The sequence below is a fragment of the Dysidea avara genome, chromosome 5 (genome assembly GCF_963678975.1).
Source record: "Dysidea avara chromosome 5, odDysAvar1.4, whole genome shotgun sequence".
Taxonomy (NCBI): Eukaryota; Metazoa; Porifera; class Demospongiae; order Dictyoceratida; family Dysideidae; genus Dysidea; species Dysidea avara.
Window position 1 is genome coordinate 19,232,143 of NC_089276.1, and position 25,234 is coordinate 19,257,376.

Consider the following 25,234-nt stretch of genomic DNA (forward strand, 5'->3'; position numbering starts at 1 on the left):
TATAGTTTACTAAGGCATGATCATAACTGTTGTATGGTAGCTATAGCAATAAGGCTAATGGACTGCTGTATAATCGCTAACTTTGTACCAATAGTACATAATAATTAAGGCTCTATTATTATTACAGTTGAACCTCTCTAGTCTGACACTTGCATAATCAAGAATCCTCTCCTATCAGACCAAAATGTCATTTACCAATACTTTTTGTATAGAAAGCAACCTCTGTAATCTGACACCTCTGTACTCCATAATCCAACACAAAATTTGATCCTTATACACTTATTGTTTTCTTCCTTTGTAATCTGACAGAGAATAATAGCAGCATTATATATACCATAAATTGGGAAATTTTCGTTCGAGATAATTTAATTTAAAAATTAATTCGATGTGTTATATTTTCGCGGACAGCCCAAGCCACGAAAATATTTTACCAGCAAATTTTTCTGTACATCAAATAATTTGGCTGGTGCGCCAGAAATGAACTTGCGTGCAAGATGTGATAAAAGTTAATATACGGGCAATTGTGATGGATGCCCAGCTGTACCTGGCCACGCGAGACTAGATACATTAGTCTTTCTTCTCCAACAGCGTACTCATTCCTCAAGTGCTTCAACCTCGGTTTTGACAGCTTCACCTCCAAAAATATTTTGCAAATAGAAAATATTCAAGAGTGAAAATATTTCACGTAATTGGTAAAAGCAACCACGAAATATTTTTACTGTCAAATATTTCCCAATCTACGGTATATATATAAACAATCACAGAAAATAATTTTAAGCATTTAATTGGTTGACAATAATAGAAAAAGGTTGTAATACTTGCAGATTCTAAATTGATTCATGTTAATAACCTTGTGTGATCCATTTTACCTGTAATTTACTGCATTATCTGATAGACATTGTACCCAACAACCTCAGCAAACTTTTTGTCTCCCATTGAGCATCAGATCAATGAGTGTATGTACTCTTTTGTTATATGTTCAAAACATTGTTTGTTATGAGCAGAAGAGTGTTGGAACAAAGTGGGCCATGGCCACCCCACACTACATTCAAAAGTATGTTTTAACCCCCACACTTTTGGAGCCAGGTTGAAAAAATCAGCCAAAGCTGTATACACAGAAATACATACCTCCATAATGAGTCCATACACAGCCATCATGCAGTAGCACAAGTCTATTGTGACTTCACTGATTTGTGACTGTTTCACTGTACTAAACCAAGTAGCGCCTTTACTTTAGTCTTGGCACGTGATATCTGTTGTGCAAGTGGTATCTATTGTGCAAATATTTAACTGGAGCTTGTTTAAATGGAAAGAGTGCCACATTTGATTTAGCTTGAAGGTGGCAACAGATCTCACCGAGGGAGGTCTCACTGTAGTGCACGAGTGCAGGAGAATTGCTAACTACCGGCAATTAAACTTGAAAGATAGTGTGAATACTTCGGTCAACTTAGTCTAAAGATATACGCTAGACATACAATGATTCTGGAAATGAAAGTTGGCAACCGTGATCACAATGTGGCATTCATGTGATATACACTACCTGCTGGAGCAGACAACCCAGTTTCTTCAAGGTACTATGTTTCACTTTGTGGATAACAACTGTTAATGTTGTAATCCTTGTAGTGAAGTATGTAAAACATAAAGAGAATGTGCCCTTTGTCAAGCTCTCCAGCCCACAACAAATCACATCTTGACTGGATGTCCTGTTGCTCTTGATCAAGGCAGGTATACCTGGAGACATGATTCAGTCCTACAGGTTCTCGTTCATGGACTCCAACAGCACTTACCTGACAGTTTTAAACTCTATGCTGATCTTCCAGGATATCTTACTAGTGTCTGCCCTCTCAGCACCATTCCAACCAATCTTTCCTCTGCCCTTAGCAGACCTGACTTGGTTTTAGTTTCCAGTATATCCATCTGTCTGTTCGAATTACTGTAACTATTCCCACCAATACCCAGCAACATCTTTTGGCTGCTAGAGTTAGGAAGAAAGACCGGTATTGCTGTTTACAATATGACCTTCAGCTTTCTGGCTTATCTGTTAATCTCATTTCCATCGAGATTGGTTGTTTAGGCCATTTTATGCCAGACACAAATGTCCAAGAAGCCAATGCTTGTGAAGTGGCAAAGAAGACTATAAGATCCCTGTTTGAGCAGGCTGCTCGCATTGCTGTCTCCTGTTCATACAGGATTTTTAATTCTAGAGCCTCCCCAGACTGGGATATATCAGTTTGCCTAAACTGAACTTTTCTGCATACTATAATTATTATTTTTGTATTGTAATTTAATAGTGTAAGTCTTGCCAGGGCTCCTGTACTGTCCGCCCAGTGCATGATACCCCTGAGTCTAGACCCCTGTACTTAAGTTGTATTTTGTCTTAACTAAACAAGACATCTCCCTCAGTCCATCACGTGACCATGATTTCTACGTGATATAATTATAATCAAGCACATGCAGTAGGTGTAGAGGAGTACAGCAGACAATTGTGTGTGAAGACATAGTTTCTAAATCTATGGCCACTCCTAGAAAATTCATTGTTTCCCATTTCCCGCCCACATGCAGATTCTCTTCCCGCATGGTCATTCATTATTGCTGTCAACTGAACATTTTATTCATTATTTATCCTGTGATTGCATAGCAGTAACTAGTTTAGCATTCAGAAGCCCATTTAGCTATATGTTTAACTGTATTCTTACCTGTAAGTTAGTTATCAGGAATTTTGAAAATTAGTGCTGGGAAATATGAACAGTGTTGGGGGTAACGCATTACTTATGTAACGCGTTATGTAATATTATTACTTTTGTGGTAACTAAGTAATAATGAAATACGCTATAAAGAACAGGTAATATAACTCAAGTTACTTTACTTACAGATGTAACACGTTACCTAAGTAATATAGTTACTGTAACAAGTCTAATATTATGTAATGTTATTACTACAAGTAATGAAGTTACTAATCTCGTTAGTAATCCACTGAGTAATGCCTAGCAACAGCGAAGTAATGAAGCCTACTGAATGAAGCTTATTCACCAGCTTCTTACTTATAACCAAGATTTGCACATTGCCCAACAATGCAATCATGTCACATGATAAGGTGGTAATTTCACACGTGACAGCTTAAGGCTGTGGACACAAAGTAAATATAATATGTAATATTATTATAGTTACTTTATTTTTTGAGCAATATGTAACTGTAACTAAATAGTTCTGTTGCAAGTAATATGTAACTAGCTAGTTACTTTAAAAAGTAACTATCCCAACACTGGTTATTAGCTAGTGATAACACACTTCACAACACCTTTGCATAAACGCACGCATGAATTAAGCTGCAGAAGCCTTATCAATGGGATCCTGTGTGTCTGCATGGATGTTGATCTCACTGAGTTCAGTTGTGGTTAGCTCGTTATGGCTACCTTCGTCCCTCACACTTCGAAAATCACATTCTTATGCCCCTGAGCACATACGTATTTATTAAATGTTTCATTGAATTCACCAGGCTTACGTGAGGCTTAACAAATGTATCACCTAGCCTTATAATGTGGGTTTCGTCGCGACAGAGTTAAGTTCGGTCATGATGCGCAACTATCTCTAACAACACACTTTACGAGCCACACGCTACAATTACATCATTTTTACATACCTTCCCTAGCTGAAATACAGGTCAGAGCCCACAGAACAACGAAAGTTCTCTTCATGACGCTATCACGTGATCCACAGCGTTCTCGATTAATTTTCACGTTATTGTTGCAATGTCCAAATTTTAGCGATGCTGGACCAGGGTCCTATGTGCAAATTTAATTCTTAAATTGACGGAGTTGCGATGATCGATCGATTTCGTTCCGTGCCGGGTGATGGCCACTGATTTTTAGAAGTGAGTTTCGTGACTATTAAATTCAGTTTTCTGTTCGGAAATGTCGTTGTCATAAATTATAATGAAGTGCTGGCAAGAGTGCTGGTGAATTGCAGGCAGCCTGGGTTTGGCAAGGGGTGCACTTGCACACCTTGACTGAAATTTTTGATGTAGAGTTATTAAGCACATGCAGATATCCAAGGAATAAACCAGTGGCCGCTCAGTACTAAAACTACTTTTCACAACTAGCGTTAAGGCCACTCCAAATAAATTCTCTGTTTCCCGTCCACCGCCCGCATCTAGTTACTGTCAGTTCTAAATATTCCATTATTCCGTATTCTTCCAGTTATTCTTGCATACTGAGAGGCTCAGTAAAAGCCATCTTGAAACAGTGTCAGCTCACGTGTGTTAGCAGTGCTATCGAGTTAGCACAAACTTCACGTTTGTACTATTTTTACAACTTGAAAAGGAAGGAATAAGCTTAAGCATGCTTTTATGCAGCTTTTTATGGTTGTGCCAGGAAAATAATGGCTTGAAAAGCTGCCAATCTTATAATGAAACAATGGAAATGGACCGCCTGCCCGCATGCAAATATGCTTGGGTCCAGGACGAGAAACAGAGAATTTATTTGGAGTGGCCTAATCTGAGACTGGGGAGGGGGGAGGGGTACACATAGTGTTTGAAGTAAGTACTTTTTGTGCTTTATATTGCCATGATTGTTTATACAGTTGAAGTAAGAGAGGGCTTGTGTGAGTGCCAGTATTAAAGAGGAAAACTGTAGGGATTTCTGACTAACTACGTAGGGCTGGGAAATTTTTGAAACACATTTGTGTCAAGATTGAATCAGGAAACAATTTTAGAGAAGTGATGGAGATCTGGAAGTAAAATGAGCTGAAGGGACGAAATTCAAAAATAAGAACTATGCATAGCTATAATTATGTGCGTGCAAACTAATAATGGCTTTTAAGACTTATAGTGGACTGTAAAAAAAAAAAATTAAAGCTAGTTGAATTGTAAAGCAATTTTTAATCAGAGAGTACTACATGAAATATATATTTTTTTGAAAATGGCCATGAGGACTGAGGTACTTTTAGTCCAATCCTTGTAAGATGTACAACATGTAAGCATTATAACTTTGTGTTTATACTTTTCTGTGACGCAGTGGGCTATTTTGTAATATAAGTTTTACAACTAGCCTAATCATCCTACAACTAGCATTTACAACTAATTAAAAGTCACTTACAACTAGCTTTTTGGCCACAACTAGCCCCTTTTCTAGCCCCTAGGCTTGATCATGACTGTAATAAATCATGCTTTCTAAGTGGTCACCACTGATCAAGAGCTGTAGGGACCATGCAGTGACAGTCATGAGTTCAGTTATGAGCCTAATTATGAAGTAAATTATATCGCATGATCATACAAATGACCAAGTGCATTAGTGCATTTAATGGTGTATATAGCTAAGCTGTCCATGTGGAAGATTCTTCAGTGATTGTTCTATTAGAGTATTTGACTGACTGCACTCTATTAGAGTATCTCGATCTTTTGTGTGCCGGTGTGTAGAAAGGGGAGGGTTACAATGGTGTATATATGTTAATAGTATCTAATCCAAAACAGCCAAGCTGTAAAAAAAGTGTGCGGCCCTCAGAAAGGCTATGGTGAAAAAAGATGTGAAATCCAAGGTGGCAGCCAAGAAATGGCTGTGATGGTAGGTTAATGGTAAAAAATTTAACAACAACAATTCAGGTGAATTTGGCGCCGCTTGGTCTTGGCACAAAAATTCACCTGAATTGTCGTTATTAAAATTTTTACCATTAGCCTACCATCACAGCCATTTCTTGGCCGCCACCTTGGATTTCACATCTTTTTTCACCATAGCCTTTCTGAGGGCCGCACACTTTTTTTACAGCTTGGCTGTTTTGGATTAGATTTCATTTCTTTTTGTATTTGTATACACCAAAGCCGGCCTATGGCCAGCTTTGGGACTTTTTTAACCTATGTTTTTTTCTTTACTACAGGAAGAAGAAAAGATGAAGTAGATGTACTTTAAATAATTATTTTATCAGTAAATGTACAAATTATATATACTGTATAATACATAATAATTATGTGACCGGATTTGCAAAAAGGGGTCTTCCACACACATCCAATTTGCCAATTTGACAATTGATAACTTCAGATTGGAAAGAGCTATTGCCTTGATATTTGGGCAGTGGTGAGCACCACTATAGCTGAATACATGGTGAAATTTTCAGGTTAATATGTTACTTGAACACTGAGTTATGGTCTCCAATGTTTACGGCATTGGATGTGTGTGGAAGACCCCTTTTCGCAAATCCGGTCACATATATTGATTACAGAAATCTCCATGGTGGTTTCTTTGTAACTGAACACTCTACAAGGTGACTTCTTCTAATTGCTCTCTCTACAGGGTGATTTGTTTGTAGCTGAACTATCTACATGGTGGTTTCTTTGTAGCTGAACTCTCTACAAGGTAATTTCTTCTAGCTGATCTCTCTACAGGGAGATTTGTTTGTAGCTGAACTATCTACAAAGTCACTTCTTATAGCTGATCTCTCTACAGGGTGATTTGTTCGTAGTTGAATTCTGTACAGGTGATTTGTTTGCAGCTGAGCTCTTTACAAAATGGTTTCTTTGTAGCTGAACTTTCTCCAAGGTAACTTCTTCTAACTGATCTTTCTACAGGGTGATTTGTTTGTAGCTGAACTATCTACAAGGTAATTTCTTCTAGCTGATCTCTCTACAGGGTGATTTGTTTGTAGCTGAATTCTGTACAAGTGATTTGTTTGTAACTGAGCTCTTTACAGAATGGTTTCTTTGTAGCTGAACTCTCTACAGGGTGATTTGTTTGTAGCTGAAATCCCTACAAGGTAACTTCTTCTAGCTGATCTCTCTACAGGGTGATTTGTTTGTAGCTGAACTCTCTACAGGTGATTTGTTTGTAGCTGAATTCTCTACAAGGCGATACTTCTAGGTGATCTCTCTACAGGATTCCTTGTTTCTAACTGAACTCTCAACAGGGTTGATCTGTTCATAGCTGAACTTTCTACTGGGTGATTTGTTTGCAGCTGAACTCTCTAAATGGTGGTTTCTTTGTAGCTGAGCTCTCTACAATGTGATTTCTTCTAGCTGAACTCTCTACAAGGTGACTTGTTTTTAGCTGATCTCTCTACAGGGTGACTTGTTTCTAGCTGAACTCTCTAAAGGTGATTTGTTTGTAGCTGAACTCTCTACATGGTGGTTTCGTTGTAGCTGAACTCTCTACAAGGTAACTTCTTCTAGCTGATCTTTTTACACTGCATATTTGTTTGTAGCTGAGTTCTCTACAGCGTGATTTGTTTGCAGCTGAACTCTCTACATGGGAGTTTCATTGTAGCTGAACTCTCTACAATGTGACTTCTTCTAGCTGAACTCTCTACAGGGTGACTTGTTTCTAGCTGAACTCTCTACAGGTGATTTGTTTGCAGCTGAACTCTCTACATGGTGGTTTCTTTGTAGCTGAACTCTCTACAAGGTAACTTCTTCTAGCCGATCTTTCTACAAGATGATTGAGTTTTTTGCAGCTGAACTCTTTGCATGGTGGTTGCTTTGTAGCTGAACTCTCTAAAAGGTGACTTCTTCTAGCTGAACTCTCTACAGGATGATTTGTTTGCAGCTGAACTCTCTACGTGGTAGTTTCTTTGTAGCTGAACTCTCTACAATGTGACTTCTTCTAGCTGAACTCTCTACAGGGTGACTTGTTTTTAGCTGATCTCTCTACAGGGTGACTTGTTTCTAGCTGAACTCTCTACAGGTGATTTGTTTGCAGCTGAACTCTTTACATGGTGGTTTCTTTGTAGCTGAACTCTCTACAAGGTAACTTCTTCTAGCTGATCTTTCTACAGGGTGATTTATTTGCAGCTTAACTCTCTACAAGGTGACTTCTTCTAGCTGAACTCTCTAAAGAGTGATTGATTTTTTTTGCAGCTGAACTCTCTACATGGTGGTTTCTTTGTAACTTAACTCTCTACAGGGTGATTTGTTTGTAGCTGAACTCTCTACAGGGTGATCTGTTCATAGCTGAACTCCCTATAAGATAACTTCTTCTAGCTAATCTTTCTACAGGGCGATTTGTTTGTAGCTGAGTTCTCTACAGGGTGATTTGTTTGCAGCTGAACTCTACATGGTAGTTTCTTTGTAGCTCTACAATGTGACTTCTTCTAGCTGAACTCTCTACAAGGTGACTTGTTTCTAGCTGATCTCTCTACAGGGTGACTTGTTTCTAGCTGAACTCTCTACAGGTGATTTGTTTGCAGCTGAACTCTCTACATGGTTTATTTCTTTGTAACTGAACTCCCTGCAAGGTGACTTCTTCTAGCTGATCTCTCTACAGGGAGATTTGTTTGTAGCTTAACTCTCTACAGGTGATTTGTTTGCAGCTGAACTCTCTACATGATGGTTTCTTTGTAGCTGAACTCTCTACAAGGTAATTTCTTCTAGCTGATCTCTCTACAGGCCGATTTGTTTGTAGCTGAACTCTCTACATGATGGTTTCTTTGTAGCTGAACTCTCTACAAGGTGATTCTTCTATAGCTGATCTTTCTACAGGGTGATTTGTTTGTAGTTGAACTCTCTACATGATAGATTCTTTGTATAGCTGAACTCTCTACAAGGTGATTTCTTCTATAGCTGATCTTTCTACAGGGTGATATGTTTGTACCTAAACTATCTACATGATGGTTTCTTTGTAGCTGAACTCTCTACAAGGTAACTTCTTCTAGCTGATCTCTTTACAGGGTGAATTGTTTGTAGCTGAACGATCTACAAGGTAACTTTTCTTACTTATCTCTCTACAGGGTGATTTGTTTGTAGCTGAACTTTCTACAAGGAAACCTCTTTTAACTGAGCTCTGTACAGGGTGAATTGTTTGTAGCTGAACTATCTACAAGGTAACTTCTTCTAGCTGATCTCTCTACAGGGTGATTTGTTTGTAGCTGAATTCTGTATTGGTGATTTGTTTGCAGCTGAGCTCTTTACAGAATGGTTTCTTTGTAGCTGAACTCTCTACTAGGTAACTTCTTCTAGCTGATGTATCTACAGGGTCACTAGTTTGTAGCTGAATTCTCTACATGGTGGTTTCTTTGTAACTGAACTATCTACAAGGTGACATCTTCTAGCTGATCTTTCAACAGGGTGATTTGTTTGTAACTACAAGAAAACTTCTTCTAACTGATGTCTGAACAGGGTGAATTGTTTGTAGCTAAACTCTCTACAGGGTGATTTGTTTGTAGCTGATCTCTATACAGGTTACTTATTTCTAACTGATCTCTTGAATTCTGTTCAGGGTGACTGCTCTATTAGGATGACTGCTCTATTAGAGTATTTCGATCTCGCACTTGCTACACCAAGTTGGATTTCGTGTTATAACTCCGTGGCTTTAAGTCTGATTCTTCTACACCATTGAAGAGCCTTTCTAAGATGATAACTCCATCTGTACAGCGATTTTCAAAGCATTACCCCAAGTGGTTTATCTGGTAGGCGTGGCAAGCATAATAATAATAATAATAATAATAATAAAAATTAGCTAATCTCGATTGCGTAATTGTTACACACTGTTGATTTTTTCGCTGTATCATCCTGGTTTTTAGCTCGATTTCTTTCAAACCACAAAAGGTTTGAGGTTCAATAGTTAACCTATTCACCCACCGATTTTCAACGTCTTCCCATACGCGGTTTACCCTGTAGGCGTGACAACATATTGGTGTTATTTTTCGTGCATAATCGCTCATAACTCTTTGCCTGTTTATGGTATTCCAGCCAAAGTTGGTACCGAGATGCGCCTTTATACCCCCCTTCTGTGTGCCAAATTTCAAGGCAATCGGATATTGCGTTCGCGTTTTATAGCAGTTTTTGTAAGTGTGCGAAAAGAGGAAGAAAAATAAGAAGAAAAAAAAAACGAAGAAACTAAGCCAATTTTTGAAGTCGCATATCTCAGGAATGCCTGAAGTGATTTCGCTCAAATTTGGAATGTGGAGTACTGAAGTTGGAGGGAATGTACACAGCAAAATTTGTCTTGTTTCATCAAGGCAGCACAGAGCTACGGAGGTGCGAAAATTGCGTTTTCTTTCTTCCTGTCAATATACTCACGGGGTTGCGCGCCGGCTTCTTGGGCCGCACGACACACTACCGTGTGTCTTGATGATACAGCAAAGAAAATGGTTGACAAAGAATTTGTCTGATGCTAGCTACCAGTTAGAACAGAGACAGGAGTTATAAAATACTCCATCACTGGAATGGACTGAACCTGTGTGAACATACTATTAGTGTTATAATAATAATAATAATAATGGACTTTATCCACAATGACGTCATGAGCACAAGATGGCCACATTATCTGAGGTACTAATGTACAGGAACCTATGGAGAAATTCTTTTGATCGATCATATTTCAGCCAGGCAAGAAGATATTGAGCTCTAAGCAACAGGTACGGTTACAAGACAATACAATAAACAATTTGTATTGCATTCTGAAAAGTTTTTGAGATAACGCTTGTGTGCAATAGTTTTTGTTATTTTATACCCATACCTGTTGGCTACCAGTCGGTATCTTGCTTCACGAGTGAAATATGATCGATCAGAACAATTTCTCCATAGGTGCCTGTACATTATTACCCCAAATAATGCGGCCATCTTGTTGTGCATGACGTCATTGTGGATAAAGTCCATTGAGACATGTAGTAGTTTGAACTGTTTATTTAACATGTTTCTATGCTAAATTACTAATCAAGTTTATCACACCATTCAATTGAGGTGTAACTAGGGACACCATGTTGGTCTCTCAGTCACTGGACACAATTGCATTGTAATGCATGCAAAATTAATTACAAATTTAAAGTGGTTAACTCTTAAGGCTGCAGCTGCTTCAGCAAGGCAGGTTGGTAGCTGAATGTTTTCAAGGGTAATGGGATAAACAACGTAGCACTGGTAGCAGTGTGTTCAACATCATAATTTTTTATACAATAAGACTGGCATTTGAGAGTGTATATATATATATTATAGCTGTCCCTTTTACTTCTGTCCATGTACTTGCAATTGGCTTAGACATATATATAGCTTCTCTAATTGTATTTCAATGGTGGCAGCTTGAGGCATGTAATAAGCTGTTAACAGTATGTTGTTTGTTACAAGTAGCTAATGAGTCCTACCACACATTATGGATGACAATATGGTCATTCTGTGCGCCAAGCAACTTAAATGAAACACTTCGAAAAACTGAGGCAGCCCCATGATGAACAAATGGGACCACTTCATGCTTAATGCTCTTTAAATACTGTAGGTGGGTGTGCCATCAATATGTATTTTCTTGAATGTTGTATTGTTTTCTTTAAACATCCACTAATAACACCCAGGTTACTTACCATTTTTCTACCATATTTTTCTTGTCCACACAGTTAATGCACATGACTTGTAGCTTGTTTAACATCATTTCTTTTTTGTGTACAGGAAGCAAGAGGAAAGGTGCACGTGTTTGAATGTAGGAGCTGCCTATCTGAAGACTGCAACAAGTGCAACTGTTGTATTCAAATTGGAATGCAGATTAGGTTGTGACTTTTCCATTTCCCATGTTCCATTTAGCTGAAAGCATAGTCAGTCAGTTAGTTGAAATTCAATTAAATATGAAAATTTAAAGTTCCATAGATACTTGTTGGAAAGTGTTGGGAGTTGCCCTGGAGGCATTTTTGGTCTAACCAATACTTCCAAGCTGCTATGAAGGAAAAATGAAACTGGTTTTAGGTGATATTTTTGGGCAAGAAAGCCCAAATCTCCATGATCCCTACTATCACTACAGTTACACACAGAGCGTTTGTAAGTTGTTGTTTGACTATATCAACACATGTACACTCAAAACTTATGTATGTTAAACATTTGCTACAAACCATAACAACACAACTTATATAACCAAATAATAATCATTTAATATCATAATAAAACATGGCCTAATATAGTAGCAGTAATACTACAGCTGTACACACTAGTTCACAATCAGTTGAGCACACTGTACAGTATCTCCACACTGGTTAGTAGCCACACAACAATACTGCTTGTTGTATGATTTTTTAACACTAGGAATAAACAGTGTATAGAATGTTGTTAGGTGCCCTTGGTATGGCATGCTGGCAAAAGACTTTACAGCAGTTGAGGGAAGACTACTGCCATCCTGTGTTTTCCAGTCATACTTCAGTCCACTATAACTAAGTGCTAAGCAGTAAAATACAGCAACTTCTCCTTCCTGAACTGCAGTCTTCTCAGGTGGACTGATTAGCTCTGGGCAAGGAACTAAGAAATAAAAGAACAAATTTTATCTGCATCAAACTTGCACACCATCTTCTACATATACATGATTCTAATGAATTCATGCAGTGAAGCAAAGTTAAGGTGAGGTTGATACTGTGGTAGTTGGCAGAGAGATTTAAAATTCTGTAGCTACCAGACAAAGATCTGTATTTTTACTTGTGAATTTACAGTATATTGCTGTCATTTCCTGTAGCTATAAATGAGATTTTAAACTAAAAAAATGTAATGTTGTATGAACTACTTGAGAGGCTATACGTGTTCTGTATAAATTTTTAATACCAGGATGTTTTCATGTAATGAAAGTCAAGATAAAAATTTAGTTTCAAAACACGTCAACCAGTGTTAGTTGATTTGTAAGGAATATGAGCCAGTGAGGTTACACACGACAAGCTGGTGTCAGAGTCTATTTACAATAAGTAAATTATTACCATGTTGTGAAAGGCAATTGTGGTGCAATTGTAACGGTCTGTTCTACTAAGTGCCACATTGAGAAATTAAAGTTAACAAAAATATTTTCAGACATGCAGAGCCGTAACTGGGGAAGGAGCTGGGGGGAGAGTTGGATGAACCCCACTCTGGCTTAGTTAATTTTTAGAAGCAGTGTTTGGTAACTAGCAGACGAGGGCACTCTCATTTGCAGAAAAGGAGGGCATTGAAAGCTACTCTTAGTTGGCTAACTTGCACCCCTAGGTGGAGCTGAAAAGTTACATAAAATATTGGTACTAGATAAGTCATGAAAATACTCTTACATGATCTCAGCTTTAAGATAAGAGCTAAGAAAATCTATTAGCTAACATTATGTCAGTTAAGATTGAAGCCCTCCAACTCCTTAGCTTATAAGGTGTTTATCTTTACACTGTATCTTAGAGTCCACTTTTGCCTTTTGCCCAAATTAATTGCATGCCACTGAAGTATGACAGCATAGCCACATGTACATACTGTATTTCTATATTTATAAACCGTTAAAAATATTTCGTCGAAGCTAGCATCCGATGAAAATTAATTACGCAAAAAATTTTTACCAACGTAATATTAGAGAAGTTGAATAAACTCGGTTAACTGCTTTCTGGCCACCTGGATCAAAGCTTGGCCGTTGGTGTTTCAAGAGTATGTCTTTGCTGCAGTATTTTAATAAAACAACTGCATCCCAGGGGAGAGCTGCCACTGGGTCCTCACCTGGGGATTTCGCCGCCAGCGATAGCATTGGCAATGATGCCATGCCATATGATAGACAGCTACTACAGGACCCATTAAATGAAGTATATATATATACGAATATGTAAATTGCATGGAATGAGCTTCTAGCTACAGCAATTCCACTCCAGTCCACTCGGCTTGAGTTTGTGACCGGCGGACAACTCTCAGGGTGCAGCCTCCATGGATTCACTGCTTGTTATTCTGCTTCTCCTATATACAAAAAGGACAGTATAATTTTAACGAATTAACAAAGCATAATTCATTGTTTAAAAAGTTTCGTTGCTTGAGGACACCAGTGAAAAATTTTTAACATGAAAATTTAACTCGTGAAAGTTTCTCGCAGCTTATATTTATAGAAATACGGTACGTATAATACTGCTGCCAAACATCATGAATGGATAACTGTGATGATTATTGTGTGAATATGTTGTCTTTGCACTCCTCGTATAATTGTGAATTAAAATTGTGTACTAATAATTAATCCAGTTACATGTCCAGATTTTAAGTGATAACTTTTGAGAATCAGAGTAATACACACACATACGCACGCACGCACACACGCACGCACGCACGCACGCACGCACACATTAGAGTCATCAGTATTTTACATTTTAATGTAGGAGAGATGGAATATGAAGGTGCTATCAGCTTCTTGGGGCTATGCCTTCAGACCCCTGCTGTTGTGAGCAAACATAAGTACTTTCGTTCCTTGCTAACCAGCATTCTGTAACCCAAATTTCTCAGGGGAGGTTCTACTTTGACACAGTAAGCGATCACAATGTGTATGTTGTCACATGTGATAGCTAGTTAATTCCCGTTAGCGTTTTATAAATAATGTAAGTTCCTGTCTATGTGCAGCTGATATCATAGGAAAGTTAAATAGTTAGCCATGTTATGCATCTTTAATAACTATTGTGTAACCCCAGAGTTGTCATGCAAGGCTGCTATCATGATTGTAAATAGGGGAATATATTCCTGCATGGGTTAAACAGCTACTCTTATACTTTAGAGTTGGAAGACAGTCAGCAAAATTTATATATAAGAAACATTCCTGCAGGACTGTTTTCCAGATAGGTTAAAGGACTCAGTAACTGGAATATCAATAAACATACCATTAACTGTCAAGTTTGCACATGATGAAACATATCCAGCCTTGTTACCAACAATACAACAATATTTTCCAGCATAATAGCCAACTGCACTGTTGATCTCCAAAATGCTTTTAATTTCATCTTTATCTTCTAATCTGATATAAATTCTAGATGTCCTTGGAAGAGTCGAGCCATGTTTTTGCCAGGTGATATTAGCTTTGTAGCCCTCTGCAACACACTGGAACTTAGCCAATCCAAATAACAAGACATTTACATCCATTGGATCCTGCATGATCACTGGTGGAGACACTATACAAAATGTATGGTAAATATCCAAAGATGAACAAGCTTTGTCATCATATAGTATTCACAAATATACTTTTTTTTTAAATTATACTGGACAGCTAGTAATTACTGATGTGTCCAGGGGGACCAGCCCCAAGAAAAATCAAATACACAAGTACATGATTAGCTAACTACTTACATACATGCAATTACATTCACTACAAATAAATCAACTGATTCCAACTCAAGTAAATGGTGGGGTAAAATTTTCCATTCATCAATTGTTCTTGGGAAACAACTAAATTTATACGGATTAGTGTTTATAAATGGTATTGAGAAGTTTAAATGATGATAAGATCTAGTCGATTGCACTAAAGTTACTGTACATTAATATAATGAGAGATTTAAAGCTTTGAGTTAAAGTAAAACCAACAATTGTAGAATGTACATGATCTAACAGCATTCAGTTTATACAGTCACAACAGTTGCAAAATTGTTAATATAACCAAAACAATAGAATAACAAACACAAACACATTGGTGTTCCATCTGCTGTTCCTGTAGAAAAAAAGAAAAATACAGGCCTAGGCCTACGTTTGGGCTAGCTGGAGCTATATGTCAGAGCCCTGTAGAGTATTAAGCTATGTATGTAAAAAATCACCCTGTAGAACTTGCAGTTACAAAACAAGTTACCCAGTTAAACATTCAGCTATGCAACAAGTAGCTCTGTAGAATATTCAGCTACATAGCAAGTCACTCCGTAAAACATTCAGTTAAGCAATAAGTCACCAGCTACCTAACTAGTCACTCTGTAGAACATTCATTTAAGTTAAAGTCACCCGTAGAATGCCCAGCCAGTGGTGATTCTAAATCTGACATACAGGGGGCATAGCATTTATGGCTATAGAATTTCAGGAGTCTGTAGAAGCTCCAGGACATTTGCAATTTACAGGCTTGAAAATGGCTTAAAATTGAATTGACTGTAAAATTCTAAAACTAGCAATGTTGATCTATGCTACAACGTTCCCCTAAAGCTTATTTTTCAGCAGACTATGCCCTATCCCTAGAATTGCCTATGTGCTCAGCTACATAACGGCAGGTTTCACTGTACATATCCATAAATGGATTTATAAAAGTACACAAATTAGTGTAAAAATAATTAAATTTCAAAAACACAAGAAACAAGGATCAAACAAGTTAGACTGTCAAACCATACAGTGGAGTGTAATACTTGAAATTGTCAGCACGATCTCTATTCATACTGAATTAACTCAATGAATTGGTAGAGAGTACAGGAAAATATACAGTGTAGTTCTATAAATTAGGAGTGTTTCTCAAACGTATATACCATAGAGTCTGGTTGTAAAGCGCATGTATATATTAAGCGAATATCACTTGCTGAGCGCATACCCGTTTCTCATACTTAATCATGGTTGATAAGCGCATGTGGATGAACACAAAGCTCCAACATGAGACGAAGTTATACGAGAGAAGAAATGCTAGAGGTTTGCTAATAGCGTATACCGCGAAGTTTCACAAAGTACAAAGCGTGCCTTTACTGTACTCACTAAGCAAAGCAGCCTTCTGTAGTATGCTCCACACAGTGTACAAAAACTGGACTCAAAACATTGGTACATGTTATGACTGCAATTCACACCACCCCAAGAGAGAGTGAATCCATAATAATCACTACAAGGTTTATTTATTAGCCGCATGTGCTTAGTAACTATATGCTAATCACAATATCTTTTTGCAAACTTTTATTAGGCGTATGCGCCTAACAACCAGACTCTAATTAAGGTACTGTATATAAATACTTACTTGCAGCAAACAGTGTCACTTTTTCAGATATGATGTAATCTCCATACTGATTAGTAACAATACAATCATAGTTTCCACTATCAGTCTCCATCACATTAGTAATCACCAGAGTGTTTCCATTCTCTCCACTAATGATTGTTCCATTGTGTCTCCACTGGTACATGAAGCTCTTCACTCCCACACCACTCACTGTGGTAGTGAAGATGGCAGTACGTGTCACCTCTACACTCTGATTGGATGGTGTCACTGTCACCTCTGGTAGACCTGTATTACCAATACAACATTCACACTACCACCTAACAACATCATCATAGTCATACCGGTAACTGTCAGTTTAGCACCATTTGATGAAGCATTCCCTCCTTCATTACTTGCCACACAAGTGTATGTGTTATCATCAGATGATCTCACATCTGGGATCACCAGGGTGTGGGTATTTATACCCCACACTTTGCTAGCAAATGATCCTGAACTACTTTTCCATTGATAACTGACATCATAACCAGTGGCAAAACATGTAAGAGTAACAGTTTCTGTGAGATCAACTGCTTCTGATTTTGGGTGTACTTTGATTTCAGGAAATGGAACTTAAGAAAAAACACCACATAAAATTATAACTGGAATTGCAAAAAGGTACCTCTCCACATATTTTACATGTCAGCAAATAAAATGTTATAACAGTTGACTCCTTGATCAAGTTACTCAAATACTATAGCTTCACTCATAGAAATTTCAGACAATAAAAAGCAATGATATTCGAGACCTGCTGAGTGAAACTCCAACTAGTTTGCATACAGTAAGTCTGTTTTGAAATAAAATGCATTGAAAAAATTGTGCTACAAAAATAACTTCATACACAGTTTAATTGCATGTGAACGAATACTCAAATTGAGTAAACCTATACCATATTTACTTGATTTGTGCACTAGGGTACTATTTTTTTTGCCAAAAAAAAGGGCAAAACCCTTTTAATAGTGCTGCGCTGCAGTATTACTCAAGGGTATGCTACTAATATCCACTACTATTTCGATTATGTGAGAGCCGTTTAAGTTTTACCAGGACAATGCCTTCCTTAAACTGAGATGGAGATTAATACTAAAGGTATGAGAGCACTAGTAAAGAGTAATTACAAAAGTATAGTGTGGTACAATTAAAAATATTTTCAGAAACAAGGATAAAGACCTTCGAATAGTACCGCAATGCAGTACTATTCGTACTGCAATGCAGTACTATTCGAGGGTGCGGTACAAATCGAGTAAATATGGTTATTGTATTTGCCTGCTCATGGAGAGTAAGTTAATATTTTTGTTTCATTGTATCACTAGCATTGGTACCTGTCCTACATGCAGGACCATTTCACATTCCGCAATAACATGAATCAATGCATTGGGAATGAAGCATTAAAGGTAAAGTCCTAAAGTAGCATGCATGATGTTGCATGAACTTTACTCTACCATCATGCAAGCCTATAATGATGTGAATATGGGGTTGACTAAACAGCAAAATTGCATGTAAGCTAAACCAATAATATCAAGGCACGTGCAAATTATGTGGTGCTATCCTATCATGCAGGCATTATAAGCAGTAGAGTCTGCAGTACTATTTGTTGTAGCTACATAGCTCTACTGCAAGCAAAGGTTTGAGCAAAATTAACTTAACACACAGGTGCACACTTTCTGGCTAATTGTTTTTTACATCACAAAGAATTGGAGTTACAAAGAGGAGGCACTTACTCTAATAGAACACACAGACAAACAAACATGCACCCAATTGGCCTGCCCATGCCTGCCCTATGCCTATAATGTGCTACTGTATACTTTTCCAACAGTCCATATGCTGTGTAGCAATACCAGGATACTATGAACTTACTATGAGAAAAAAAGTTGAGTTTGAAAACGTATGCACCAAATGACTTTGAAACTTGCAAAAGCAATTTGTTATCATGCCTACAGTGTAATCCACTTGACAGAATAACTTTAAAATTACTCCGTACATGAAGTAATTATTGTAGTGCAAAACTGTAACAGTTGTGGTTTGAAGTACTGAGAGTATTAGCTAAGGAGACATAAAGCAAAAGCAAACATGCGAAAAAGCACAGTCAGATACTTTAATAGAACAATCACCGAGAAGTAAAAACGTGTCAAAAAATGTCAGAAAAAATTCTCCAGGGTTCAAGCCAGTGACCTCCACACTTATATGGCCAAAGCCTTTACCACTCTTCCACTGCTGTCAGTCACTCATTTTACTTAATTTATATCTTATAATTGAAAGTTCTGGTTTAGTACACTAGAATGATAAAGTTCTATATCTATCAGTGGAAATTCTAGATTGTTCTAGAACATTCTATATGCATTGTATTAGAAGTGCTCAAAGATGTGTGCTCTATTAAAGTACTACTAAAACATTAAAATAGCCTACATCAAGACACACAGTGGTGTGTAGTGAGGCTGGTGACAGATTCATTTTATGGAACCAAGAAAATGCTGCTTTCATGTGTCCGTAGCTCAATAGTACTTCAATGGTAAATAGCCATTTTTGCTGTGGAAATTTCTGCAGTATAGGGTACCTTTCATTCCAAATTTGAGTTGAATCCGCGCAGCCATCATTGGGATAAGTGCCTTCAAAGTTAATCTTAGTTTCTTCATAAATACATAAATATCACATGAATAGCCATGCAGTCTTCTGTAGTAAAGAAAGAATAAAAGCTAAAAGGAAGCCTCAAAGCCAACCATAGGCTTTTGAACTTACAATTACAAAGGGTACCTATTCTAGGATGTCTATTTTGCTCTTTTCCCACCTTTTTTCTTTCCAGCAATTCTTTAAATTTTCACCTATCATGCTCCATATTTTGCTCAAGAATTATACATTTTATTCAGCATTAATTGACCATCTCTAAGTGCAATGATACAATTTCACCTTAAAGTGACTGTTCAATTAGAATATCTCAATCTGTACTTGCTCTTACCAAATATAGCAAGGAGTTGGCTAATCTTAACACATGTGATGGGTATCTCGATTGCCACTTGCTCTTCCCATAACAACTAATATGCATTGTTGATATTTTATGTTCCACTAGAGTACCTCAATCTTTTGTGCAATTTTTATGTCCACAAAAATTGCACCTGATATGCCAGTACCTCATTTCTTTTACTCACCCAAAAACTTTGCTCGAGAAATCGACGTGTCCTAACCTATACCAAAAGAGCCAAGCTGTGAAAAAGGGTGTGACCCTCCAAAATGGCAGGGTGAAAGAAAGTCAGGAAAGCAAAGGTGGCAGCTAACAAATGGCTGCTAATTCCAATCGTTTTAAAAAAAGATCATACCATCATCATTAAAAATGATTAATATTAACATCACAGCAGCCATTTCTTGGCTACCACCTTTGATTTCCTAACTTTTCTTGTCCTAGCTTTTTTGGAGAGCTGCACCCTTTTTTCACAGCTTGGCTATTTTGATATAGATATCTATCTACAGGTGTGCATGTATTCATAATCAATTCTGGATAGACCTGTAGAAATAGCCATGTACCATCCTACAAAGCTATAGCTTAACTATTGGTTTTGTAAATATTCTGGAGCATGAGTGACCTATATATATATATAATCTATAAGAAAGAGCAGTGTCAGTAGTTATAGCTTGATAATGGCATATTCAGCATGGCAAGAGTTACGTAGACCTGCATGGATTATTGCTAAAAGACTGTTTCCGCCCAGTCCATGAGCCCAGTTTGCAGATACAGTCTGTGAATCCAGCCCACAAAATACATTAAGCCAATTTCATTTAAGACCTTGTATATAGCAGTGAGCTTTAAAATATGAATCAGTAGCTAATAAATACAATTGTATAATCATACCTTTCACATTTAGTTCAGCACTCTTTGTGTCATTTCCAGCAGAATTGATAGCCACACATCTATATGTACCATTATGAAATGATAAAGTAGTTTTGATGTATAGTGTGCTGGTTGATTTACAGTCACTATCAAAAGTACTTGATGAACATTTATCATAATGAGAGACTACAGTATTAGAATCATTCTTAACAACTTCATAATAAAGCATCCAGTAGAATGTCGGAGGAGGATATCCTTTTGCATGACATGTGATTAAAGTTGAATCATATATGGTCACAGTTTGGTAATTGGAATAAATCTTTGTGATAACTGCAGGGTCTACAGTAATGTACAGAATTTATGCAGTACATTTCATCATCATAATTGTGACCCACTGAGTGAAAACCCAATTAGTTTGTATCATTAAAGTTTGTAGATATAGTGGTTTAAGGTTTTCAGTGAGCGTAGCTACACTGGCTTGTACTGTCAGTGGCGGATACAAGGGGGTTGCAACGGTTTTAGCTGAAACCTTCTCTGACAATCGATCGCATGCCCGAAATCAGTTTATGGAGTGGGTGCAGGAAGGTGAAATTACCTAATTTGTAGGCCGGCTGTAGATAACAACCTACAGTAGTTAATCTTTGATATCATTCTGGCACTGCTCGTCAGGCAGCCTCTTTATATGCAATAAGTGCCTCTAAAAATAATTATCATTTAAATGTTTTAAACATTATGACTGATTAATACCACTTATAAAGGCTTTACTTCCATTTTGAAAGGCTTAATGGTAAGATTTAACAGTGAAACATTGCTGGAGAGTGGTTTTGTTATGAAATACTATTACTAGCTATATAGCTAGCTACACTGAAGGTACAATTGCTATGTTCCAGTGTGGAGCCACCTTTTTTAAAAGTCTGGATTCGTCCTTGGTAACTATTCTGAAAACTTACTTTTATTGTACAGGAGAACGTATACCTATAAACTCAGGTCATTCCAGAGTGCATGGAAAGAAATCAGGAATTTACACATAATCATACTACTAACAGTAATTTTGTTGTGCCCCACGCATTACATGTCATGCAGATTCATAGTTGCCACTTCTAGAGACTGGTATTGAATAATGAGCGCTTTCCTTCAAACATGTTACAATGTTTATTCAACGACTTTCAGCCAAAATAGCACAAAGGCTAAAATGTCAAATTCTTCCTGTGAAACACATTCAGTTGGTTTGATTTGCCCTCTGCATGTCGAATTGCTACTGCTAGAGATGTATAATACCATGCAGTAATCATATAGTGTTTAATTCAATCAAAAGTGTTACCAAATTCAATCTCAGTGGGCTAATTTAAATTTTTCTGTGGGGCATGCCCTCAGATCCACCTAGTTAGAGCATGCTGAGTGAGTGCAGTGTGCTTTGCACACTTGTTGCGTGATGCCCATGTAAGATAAAGAATATCCTTGATCTGCCCCTTTTGCCTAACTTGAAACCCCCTGTGAAAATTTCGTTATCCACCACTGACTGTATATATATACAAAACATAGAACTATATTTGTATTGTCAATTAACTAGTGCATGAATGTAGCTCGGGTTTTCACTCAGCCAGTCACAAGTGAGTCATTACAAATAAATTACATGATGTAATTATTGTACATTCATATACCGTACACAATAACATCTAGCTATAGTCTAGTGTATTCAATAACATGAACTCAGTGAAAAGAAGTAATGAAATAAGAGAGATGGTGACATTACTACATAGCTATGTGAGAAAATCCCTACCTTGGCACGTTTTTCAAATTATTCATGCCAAAGTATGGATCTTCCCACATACATGTACTGTAGCAATGCTGTTATGCCAAAAAGTAAACTAACTGATGCATTGAGGTTAGCTTTTATAAATGAAGTTTGGGATAAAAGTAGTTGAACAAGAGTGTAGTTATGAAATACACATGTGATTGTTCTATTAGAGTATTTTAATGGCTGTTGTATTTGGGTGACTGCTTCATTACAGAGTCTTAATCTTGCTACTAGTTTCGACTGAGCCTTTGGTGGAGGTATCCCATGTGATAGATCATCAAGAGGGGTGGTCACTGTGTTCAGTTTTCTGCAGCGAAACTGATCATTACAACTTTAGTTACACTGTGTATACTTTAGAGTGTGGTCACCATGCTCTGTTTACTGTAATTTTGTGACATCAACAGGCAGACAGGCAGGATGGTAAGCAGGCAGGACAAAACTCATATCAATGGTGATTTTAAATCTTGATGTTACTATATATAATAGAGGGATCTTTCTATTTCAACACTGGATTTGGCCATGTACACTAAGACTCTTCTGTGAAGGCATTTTCATTGCAAAAAAGTTTTTCCACAATGATTTTTTATGCCAGAATTTCGGTGGTACTATTTTAAATAGGGGATCTCTCTATACAGTACTATCTACTATACTGTACCGTATTTCCTTGTATAAAAGCCTGGGCTTTTATTTCCTTCCCAGCATTTTGACCCAACTGGTAAACGAATAGGGCCTTTATTTGAGACCGGGCATTTTGTTTTTATTGATCCAACCGACGCCCTGCGTTTAATCGAATTTGGGTGATGGCAGAACGCAATTATTGTAATGATAATTGATAAGCATAGAAAACAGTGACACAGTGTGATGACTATATAAACCAAGGCAATGATTTATTTTATATTTATAGGACTCTTCCATTGGATTGAAGCAAACATACTAACATGTGTGTAGCAGGGAATCAGAAACTCTCTGTTGAAAATATCAAACCAGGCAGTAATTTGATCTATAGTAGAGATGTACTGATAATCAAAATTGGATCGTTATGGTGATTTCTATCGTTATTGGTAATTTGCACAAAGTTACAAACACTCTGAGAACCAATGTCACTACCGATAATTTGCATGGCAAGTATGAATACAATCAGTTGCAGTATAAAAAGTCTTCATAGTCTAGCTGATATGGTATCGGAGTCTAGACTTTAACTATCCAGAGTCTAACCTTTGACTTTGTCTGCTATTGGTATTAAAATTGATTGTGCAAAAAGCCACAAATAGTGGTGTGCCAATCATATTGCTCTACATAATTGGAGGAAAGGAATTGAACAACAGCTGGAACCACAGACTTTCTTGCTTCCTGTTTGAACACTTGCATATTGAGTGAATGATGTGACACAGAATGATTAAGGCATATCAAAAGGTCTGCATTACTCTCATGCTGCTTTGTGCCAAGCAATACTTATGGACTCCTGTCTCCAATGTTCAGGGTTGTTTACACTTTGCCAGATTATCTACATGTAGTTTGGTTCTAATCTTGTTTGCCTTAGTTTTGAGTTCGCTTTTGTTGTCCAGGTCAGTAACAACTCTTTTTGCCTTGTTCTTTGAGTATACATACATAGTTGCACCAGCAATTTAATTTTTCCACAGCACAGCAATTGAAAACCAAGAGGTTGCACCACAACAGGTTTTCCAAAATCATGTCGCTATATCAAATGATAGATCAGTCACAAGTCATTACATTGGGAATCAAACTAAACCAATTGGACATCATAGTTCGTTTAATTAATTATGAATTCCAGTCATGTGAAAGCCAAACGTAATATGTATAAATACTTGTGATTAATGTGTATACATGTGTGTAGGTATACATTACAAATAATTAAGTGACATACAATTATGACTAACCATTTATCGTTAGTTCTCCTGAGCTAGAAATTTTACCAGCAATATTAGTAACCTTACATCTATATGTTCCCACATCCAACAATGTGACATTAAAAATTATCAGTGTACTAAATGCATAGTTTGAAGTTATCGGAGAAGACAGAATGTACTTAGGAGAGGGTGTCACTTTTTCAGTGCGATTAATATACCACTCAATCAATGGAACCGGTTCACCAGTAGCTTTACATGAGAACATAGCTGTTTCTCCACTTTCATATGTCTGATTCATCACTCTTAACATGATAACTGAAAATACAAGTTATATGATTATACAGAAACACATACTGATTGAGCGATCTTATGCAAACAATAAAATACAGTATGATAAGTAAGGATTTCTGAACTTCCTTTGAAATGTATAGACTAAATTATTAAGTATGATGGCGCCTAATAGTAGGAATCCATACACTGTTCACCTTGTAACATTTTTCTACTGACAACACAATAGCAAAGGTCAAGGAGAAGATTAAACGACAAAATATATAGCTTATAAAATCTAGAACAATCTATAATGAAGAAATCTAATTTACTACCCTACACAGTCGCTACAAGACTATGATTTTTCTATCAAGGAAAGTAGGGCGTGTGACTACCGTGTGTTATTTACACAAATGACTAACTCTAATAGAACACTCACCCAAAAGCAACCTTTAAAACTATTCTCTTGTAAAAACACCTTGTGATACAACACAATCTTTCATATATTGTTATATAAACATATATTAGTAAATAAATAATCCCTCTCATATTTTAGTAATGCTCCATGACATTTGCACAAAATGTCATATTCTTCTCCTTCTTCTCCTTTGCATAGTCATTGGTACAAGAGACCAATATTTTTGATACTGCGTTAGCTCTACAACTTTGGATTTACTGAACACAAGTTCTTTAAGTTTCTTCAGTACAAATCTTGGAGCTCCTTGTGAGAGCTGCCATAATCGATTTTCTCAAAGTTAAATTCAGCCACTCTTGTGCTTCATGGGACAATTTTTGATATGTAATTTAACATACAAAGTAGTTTCGCTCATTACAATTCTGACTTGCCATATTTCTAGGAAGTGGTGTAGTG

The 25,234-nt window shown here is 37.1% G+C and overlaps 1 protein-coding gene across 3 annotated transcripts in view; it reads right to left on the bottom strand.

Moving 5' to 3' along the window:
* Positions 1-11,737: 11,737 nt before the first annotated feature.
* The window catches only part of LOC136255898 (cell adhesion molecule Dscam1-like), a 31,182-nt gene continuing 17,685 nt past the window's right edge, over positions 11,738-25,234 (bottom strand). For all 3 annotated transcript variants that reach the window (XM_066048798.1, XM_066048796.1, XM_066048797.1), the window contains 6 exons: positions 24,127-24,411; positions 20,452-20,769; positions 16,919-17,185; positions 16,599-16,862; positions 14,515-14,802; positions 11,738-12,187 (listed from right to left, as the gene is read on the bottom strand). In XM_066048798.1, the coding sequence (XP_065904870.1) occupies positions 11,883-12,187; positions 14,515-14,802; positions 16,599-16,862; positions 16,919-17,185; positions 20,452-20,769; positions 24,127-24,411 (1,727 nt within the window). In that variant the 3' untranslated portion in view covers positions 11,738-11,882. The remainder of the gene's footprint in view (positions 12,188-14,514; positions 14,803-16,598; positions 16,863-16,918; positions 17,186-20,451; positions 20,770-24,126; positions 24,412-25,234) is intronic.